General features: G+C 35.5%; 1 protein-coding gene across 1 annotated transcript; it reads left to right on the top strand.

Annotated features, from left to right (window-relative positions):
* Positions 1 to 662: 662 nt before the first annotated feature.
* LOC117111908 (adenosine receptor A3-like) lies at positions 663 to 1,943 on the top strand. Its single transcript, XM_033254945.1, has one exon. It carries the CDS (start codon positions 921 to 923, stop codon positions 1,890 to 1,892), a length of 972 nt encoding a protein of 323 aa, XP_033110836.1. The 5' UTR covers positions 663 to 920; the 3' UTR covers positions 1,893 to 1,943.
* The last annotated feature ends 6,916 nt before the right edge of the window (positions 1,944 to 8,859 follow it).

Raw genomic sequence — 8,859 nt, forward strand, 5'->3', positions numbered from 1 at the left:
CATACTTTAAAAGTATAACTGTAACTAAATAACTAATAAATTACTAATTATGGATTATAAAGTTGACATTGTGAAATTGTGATGGTACGTTTCGGTACGCCATTATACTACATACAGAAAAAAGCAAGACTTGGATTGGATTGGATTTATTCGGTGTAAACACCAAGGATAGCCCACGAAAGTCTAGAAGAAGACTTATTTCCGGTGGGGTCCTTCTGGTGGTGATTGGGCAGTACACCGGGAGACAATCCCCTACTCTTTTCCGAAGAGTGTACTGCGTTCTTTAACGTGCACATGGGTCATAATGCAATGGGACCAACAGCTTAAACGTCTCATCCGAAAGACGGTGCGCTATTGTAACTTGTATTTCAGCCCTCTAGCTGAAACACAAGGAGAGGCAGCGATGGGAATTGAACCGGGGTCCTAGAGATCTCCACGATTCAGCGCACACACAGCGGCTCCACCAGATTAGTCGACTGAGCTAGCTGCTCTAACACTAATGTGTAACATAAGGTACCGTAATATTAAAACATTTTATGGTTTTGTAGTTTTATAGACAGCTTGCTAAGACCTTTCGAATTGTAGCAGCGGAAGGCTCCTTTAACAACAAATTCGTATGAAATTGGCAGTGCCAAACCAGTGGAGAAAATCTATTTAAACTGTTTGTGAAGGTAAGCTAACCGTGATATCGACAGGTTTTAAATGTAAATAATGCCAGTGACTACTGCGACCGCTGGCGATGAGCATCGATTTGTTGCTTGATGTAATTGGGATTGGATGTTGTCGCTTATAAATGTTTTTGTCTTCTTTTTGACTTTTGAAATAACAATTAATTTCTAACTGAAATTTTTGTGGCAAGATTTGTGTTTAAAGTACTGAAAATACGGCATTCCTTTCCGAAACGTACACAAATACGCAACATGAATGAATCATATTATGACGACATATACGATGATATATTTTTTATCATCAACCACAGCCCTGTGTCTGAATTTTGTATGATAATGACTCTAGTGATTGGTGTTATCACGATTATTGAGAATGCAGTAACTGTTTTGATGTTATGTTGCGTCCAGCAACTAAGAAAAAGACAACATGTGTTGATTGGAAATCTCGCTGTTGTGGACTTTCTTGTTGGTATAGTGACAATCCAGATTTTGATCTCAAACTTTCGAATACCATACATACTACATTACTTTTCAAGTCTCAAGGTGACGAGCAGTGCCATGTTCTCTCTAATTTGGATTTTTGCTGTGAGTCTAGAACGTTTCCTAGCTATAGTCGTCGCTCCTGTACGTTATCGGTACATTTGTAATAAATGCAGATTAATAACTGCGTGTTTGTTGCTCTGGATAATTTCAATCATTTTCATATTCTTCATTTTAGTAATGATGACTATAGGAATATTTGACCAAAACTATTTAAAAGTTGTGTATTTGATATATTTTTCAATGACTTGCATTATTGGTATTATATATGTCATCATCTTTATTTCTGTAAAACTTCAAAGTAATCGATTAGAGACGGGCTGTGTCTCCGGAGCTGCTCGGCAAGCCCGATTGAAGTCGCTTTTCTTTACGTTTGCTATTTTATTTGGACTGCTTTGCTTGTGTTTACTACCAAATCAAATATTCATGATGTTTATAATTAATAACAAATCAACAAATGATGGTTTTAGTTTTCATAACACATTACTAGCTGTATTTTACGATATCAGTCACGTGTTACTTCCACTAAATTCAGCGTTAAACCCGTTTGTGTATTGGTGGCGTATTCCAGAATTTCGACAGGGATATACGCGCATTTTAATGCCATGTAAATCCAAGTGCTGCTCAGCAAGAGGAGCTGAACATAGTGATTCTGCAGTGGTTTCGACGACTACCACTTTGTGAATAATGTAATATACTATCTATGACTGTAACAAAAAGGTGGAGCCTCTGGCTACGATTTTTTTAGGACATACACTTAAGAAATTGTATGTCTGACNNGGGAATGTCGAATATTTATATTATTTTGGTGGTTTTTTTTTACACATATTTGTACTAGTAGGCCTACTGTAGAATTTTTTCTTGATTAAATTTACTTTCCAGTTTAATATTTAATTATTTAGTTTACTGTATTTTATTTCAAACAATCGTCCATGTGCCTTCTTACCACCAGGAGAAAATTTATAACATTGTTATAAATCCGCACAAACAGAGAAATACTGTCTAGTTTATTTTTATATTTTATTTTTAGGTATATTCTTATTCTAAAATAGAAAGAGATAGCTTGTGCTTTTACAATTAAAAAACAACACATTTATGATAATAATAGTTATTTATATAGTATAACCACTGTCTCTTATACACATCTAGATGTGTATAAGAGACAGTAGTAAGTGCTTGTTTCGTATTTTTTATATAGCTACTTCAAAAGTTAGTACCAAATTGGAATAATGGGATGTACTGTAAGATATTTTTGCTGCTGTCTGGGAAGGGAAAGAGTACAGTGGCGTAGCTAGGTGCGAAAGGCCCGGCCCAGTGCAAGATAAATGGCCGGACCCTTAGATGTGATAGGGGAATTCCCTGAAGTTCTCAGAAAATTCATCGTATGAAGTGATTTTTTTACCCTCTCCCTCCCCGGCCCCTCTATTTCGAATTCTCTAAACTGCAACTAGGCTATAGTAATAAATACTAATGATAATCGGATTCGTAACTACTCTTTAGGTCATATTCGGTATCAGCAGCTGATTTAAACTAATCAAGAAAATTAGTGCACACAAAATTTAACAATTGCAGTGGCACGGGTCAGGGCATTCGAATTAGAGGTTCCATGGAGGAATTTTCACAGGCGGAGGGTGAAGACCACCTCAGCCTCACTATGGTTGGGGCTGAAGTAACAAAACTTATGATTATAGAACTCTAGATCATGGCCGGGAATGGCACTCTCAGACATAATATAGGCCTAATTTAAAATAATTCTTTTTGTTCCCATTTCTCTTGTAATTTTGAACAGAATTATGGGGTGCGACAGGGTCGGTTGGGGCACCCTTGAATACCCCTAAATAAACATAATCAATAATTACTCCTCTGAAAGTCGAATATTATTGAGTGCTCCGCTGGCCGTTTTATTCTTCAGTATATAAAGTTGGAAATTACTTGAAATAATTATTTTTAGGTCTATTTATGAATGGCCCCTAACAGACCCGAGCCCCAATGCTGTGCACTTGCTGCACTGCCCGTAGCTACGCCGCTGAAAGCGTCCCTTTCGCTACCCCTGGATGGCGCCAGTGGGCAAGATGTCCCCGGAGCTGCTTAGCAACTTAGTAGCGAATTAGTGTTGCTTTATACTTTTGGGTTTTTGCTACTTCATTTTGCTATATTGTGCCAGTGTTACCAAACCACTTATTCATACTAAATATATGTAGTAAATGACCTGCTACAAATATTGGTGTTAGTTTAGATAACGCCTTTTAAGCTGTTTTTCAAAAATTAAAAGAAAATAAATTTGGTAAAATGATTTTATTATCAGTATGAATTTTAATATAAATAAATAAATAAATAAAAGGTACAATACATTATAATAATACAACTCGTAAAGTACGATATTGTAAATATAGGCCTATTTATTTTTTGTTTTAACTTTTTTTTTTACTTTTTTACCTTTTTGAACCCGGCTTAATTGCCTGTTTGACCTTGTTCGTATATCATGTTAAATACAATTTATCAAATGACATTTTAGCCTATATTACTATTATTATCTCGATACACAAAATGTGGAGTGATGGTAAAAAAAATTACAAATCTTCAGATGATTTTTTTTTTTCATTTCACTCAATATTGCATTGTAAGGTTGTTTTTTTTTTTCCACATAATTTTGTGATTTTTGTTTCTTATTTACTTTGATGTATATTGTCGTGTTGCATGGTGTAAACAACAACATATTAAATCTGTTAGTATATATGAAAACGTTGCAATTTACTAGTGTTGATACAACTTACATGAAGACTTGTACTGTAACCATACACAATATTTAGAGGCCAATCATTTTAAGTTTTAATTTTTGTCATCGTCTGTGATCAGTGCCACCGGACTCAAAAAGACCACCATTTTCTCTCTGAAAACCACCTGGTTTTGTAATTATTTCTGGCTACGCTCATTGCCACTCATGCCAGGAGTGAAGTTCTAGCCGCGTCCACATGCGTCGAGTCCCAAATGTGAACAGGCCTCTGATGGTTTAATTGCCACATGTATTTTTCTCAGTAGGCCTTCACTGCAATTGTAAATACTGATTTCGTAAAAACATACCCGGTATGCTTACAAGCTGTGAATTATGACGACAGATTTACTTCAAATAATTTTCACGTGTTAGTTTTTATTGGTCAAATAATAGCTTTCTTCTAAAATACACATACAGAAAGGATACAATAAATAATTACAACATGTTAAGAAGAGATAATTAGGTAAAGAAATTATAGGGGAGCACCGCACCATCCCCTAAAAAGATTTCCCCTCCCCCAATGAATAGGCTAGGCCTATATGTCGAGGCAAAAAAGTCAAGTACTGTAGTTAAAAATCATCTCATAGCACCTTATTTTGGGACCTACCACCCCCTCACTTAATCATCGCCTCTCCCCTCCCAAAACACAAATCACTGTCAAGTCGTTATTAAAGAGCACTTAAAATCACCTTATTTTGCGAGTTTGCGCCCCCTCAACTGATTATCGACCCACTTCACCTTCGCGCCCCCATCAGCCTCCAGATACGCCACTGCGAAGAAAGTCACTTCAAATTAGATATTATGTCCGTCCTTGAATCAATGAACCCTAATAAACTAAATAAACTGAACATTTTATAGGAATATTTGAGGCCTATCTAGACCTTTTTCAAAAAAGGTTTTTTTTTTTTTTGTATTAATCTAACCCTTAATTGTATAAATAATTTCCAATAGTGTGTGATTCGCAACTATTTAGCCACCGGCCTTTTGCCACCCTAAGCCCTTTGCCACTAATGCCTTTTGCCATCCGGGCTTTTGCCACCCGGCCTTTTGCCACCCGGCCCGTTGCCACCCGGCCCGTTGCTACCATAGGTCCGTTGCTACCTAGGCCCGTTGCCACCCGGCCCGTTGCCACCATAGGTCCGTTGCCACCCGGCCTTTTGCCACCTTTGGGAAAGTCGAATATTTATATTATTTTGGTTGGTTTTTTTTACGCATATTTGTACTAGTAGGCCTACTGTAGCAGAATTTTTTTTGATTAAATTTACTTTCCAGTTTAATATTTAATTATTAATTTACTGTATTTTATTTTAAACAATAAAGAGAGAAATACTGCAGTGTCTAATTTATTTTTATATTTTATTTTTTTAAGTATATTCTTATTCCAAAATAGAAAGAAATAGCCTGTGCTTTTACAATTAAAATACAACACATTTATAATAATAATAGTTATTTATATAGTATAACCACAAGCATATATTATGTGTGTATCTTTATGGAATTTATTTGGTATATCTCTCTTTATGCGGACAATTCATTACAAGCATATATATTTTATCATGAGAAATAACCGTCAACTATATCACCCCCACCCCCCGCATTTTAAGACTTCTAGATACGCTACTATGTCAGAAAGACGATGGCCGACAAATTTCATCTTTAAAGGAAGAAGGAAACCGCCTTAAACAAAAACAAAAAAAAAAGACAAATCACTTCTGATAATTCAACAAATGTCAGCCCTTGCACTTACTTATAAAACACCATTGTTCCAATTAAATTTACACTATTCCTCTAATCTACGCCTCCCTGGGGATTGGAGGCGTCCATTTCGCCCAGTGGTGTAACAAAGAGGCCGCATAGTAAGCCTCTGTCTAAGACTTTTCAGGACAATTACCCTGGTTATGGGTCAGAGTGGAGCTACGGGGCACGGGCCAACTCCCGTTTCGGCGTTCAAGTCTGTATTTTGTGAGGATTTTTTTTACATGTTCTGCTCCTTAAAAGGCCCCGCTTAGCAGAATTGGAGCAATAAAATAAAAAATGTTGATAAGATATCTGGGACCCCTTACGCCCTGCTTCGCCACTCGTGGATTTGCAAGTGGACCTCCACAATTTATCATTTCTTTGATTCATTTTATTATACCTAATAAAATGTATACATACATAAAAGATATGGACAATAAATAATTATATGTAGATAAATAATGTACTAACTGCTTCCTTTAAATTGTTTTTTTTATATAAATTCTTAGTTACTTGAAAAATAAGTACCAATGGCATAATGAAGATCTTTAAAAGGGAAGGAAACCGTCTTCAAAAAAAAATCACTCCCTGTAATTCAACAAAAATGTTAGCACTTTACACTTATAAATCTTATATTATTCCACATCCAATCAGCTACGTACAACTATTCCTCTAATCTATACGCCGGTAAAAGATTGTTGCTGCCACCCCGGATGGTGCCAATGGACAGGATGTGTCCCCCCAGCTGCCCAGCACCTTAGTCACGAATTAGTGTTGCTTCTTTCATGTTTTTGGTACTCCATTTCGCTATATTGTGTTGTGTTTTTACCAAACCAGTTCTGTGTACTAAAGAACCTGCCTACAAAGGTGTTGGTTTAGACAACGAATTTCAAGCTGTAAGTTTCAATAATTGAATGAAAATAATTCGCTAGAATAATGTTATTGTCGGTGTGGACATTGATATATGATAAAATAAATACAATACATTATAATAATACACGATGTAAAGTACGATATTATCAATCACATTAGATTTTTAGTATATTTTTCGTTAGGTACTGCAATAAAAGTAATTTATAAGTATACAAAAATATTAGATACTGTATAAGCATAAAGGAATTATTCTTATTAATATAAGCATGGGTATGAATTCCTACAAACTAGACCAGAATTATTATTTTCCAGCAAGATTGACATTGTTGTAGATTTTAGAAGTTTGTTTGAGTTTGTGTTTAGTTTTCACTGTAATTGAACTTTGCCGTCGCCGTGTACATTACTGATTTTTCATCTACCATGATCATGTTCCGAATTCAATATAGTGTGGTGGAACGAAGACTGATTTTGTGATTAGAATCAATTTCAGGTCTCTAACTGACAGGTACATACTTTAACAGTATAATTTTAACTAAATAACTAATAAATGACAAACTATGGATTATGAAGTTGACACCGAGAAATGTGATGGTACGTTTCGGTACGCCGTTATACTGCATACAGAAGACGGCAAGACACTTAATATCTGTTAAAACATTTGTATTGTTTTGTAGTTTTATAGACAGATTGCTTAGACCTGCTTAGACCGAATTGTAGCAGCGGAAAGCTCCTCTAACAACAAATTAGTGTGAAATTGCCAAACTACTGGAGAGAATCTATTTAAACTGTTTGTGAAGGTAAGCCAACCGTGATATCGACAGGTTTTAAATGTAAATAATGCCAGTGACTACTGCGACCGCTGGCGATGAGCATCGATTTGTTGCTTGATGAAATTGGGATTAGATGTTGTCACTTATAAATGTTTTTGTCTTCTTTTTGACTTTTGAAATAACAATTAATTTCTAACTGAAATTTTGTGGCAAGATTTGTGTTTAAAGTACTGAAAATACGGCATTCCTTTCCGAAACGTACACAAATACGCAACATGAATGAATCATATTATGACGACATATACGATGATATATTTTTTATCATCAACCACAGCCCTGTGTCTGAATTTTGTATGATAATGACTCTAGTGATTGGTGTTATCACGATTATTGAGAATGCAATAACTGTTTTGATGTTATGTTGCGTCCAGCAACTAAGAAAAAGACAGCATGTGTTGATTGGAAATCTCGCTGTTGTGGACTTTCTTGTTGGTATAGTGACAATCCAGATTTTGATCTCAAACTTTCGAATACCATACATACTACACTACTTTTCAAGTCTCGAGTTGACGACCAGTGCCATGTTCTCTCTAATTTGGATTTTTGCTGTGAGTCTAGAACGTTTCCTAGCTATAGTCGTCGCTCCTGTACGTTATCGGTACATTTGTAATAAATGCAGATTAATAACTGCGTGTCTGTTGCTCTGGATAATTTCAATCATTTTCATATTCTTCATTTTAGTAATGATGACTATAGGAATAGTTGACCAAAACTATTTGAAAGTTGTGTATTTGATATATTTTTCAATGACTTGCATTATTGGTATTATATATGTCATCATCTTTATTTCTGTAAAACTTCAAAGTAATCGATTAGAGACGGGCTGTGTCTCCGGAGCTGCTCGGCAAGCCCGATTGAAGTCGCTTTTCTTTACGTTTGCTATTTTATTTGGACTGCTTTGTTTGTGTTTACTACCAAATCAAATATTCATGATGTATATAATTAATAACAAATCAACAAATGATGGTTTTAGTTTTCATAACACATTACTAGCTGTATTTTACGATATCAGTCACGTGTTACTTCCACTAAATTCAGCGTTAAACCCGTTTGTGTATTGGTGGCGTATTCCAGAATTTCGACAGGGATATACGCGCATTTTAATGCGATGTAAATCCAAGTGCTGCTCAGTAAGAGGAGCTGAACATAGTGATTCTGCAGTGGTTTCGACGACCACCACTTTGTGAATAATATAATATACTATCTTTGACTGTAACAAAAAGGTGGAGCCTCTGGCTACGACTTTTTTAGGACATACACTTAAGAAATTGTATGTCTGACCAAGAGTCAGCTGTTCTAAATAACAGTTATAAATCTAACAATAATACAAAATAAAAAAATTGATAGTGCTTGGCGTGAGGGCCTTCTAAGGAAAACTTAATGCTGGCATTAAAGCGAAAGTATAAAGAATATTGATAGCAATTGTATGTATATATAC

The sequence above is a fragment of the Anneissia japonica genome, unplaced genomic scaffold, assembly GCF_011630105.1.
Source record: "Anneissia japonica isolate Jap-2015-1 unplaced genomic scaffold, ASM1163010v1 scaffold1594_len1068242_cov183, whole genome shotgun sequence".
Taxonomy (NCBI): Eukaryota; Metazoa; Echinodermata; class Crinoidea; order Comatulida; family Comatulidae; genus Anneissia; species Anneissia japonica.

Coding starts and splice junctions, on each gene's coding strand:
- LOC117111908 (XM_033254945.1), top strand. CDS start 921: ATGAATGAATCATATTATGACGACATATACGATGATATATTTTTTATC.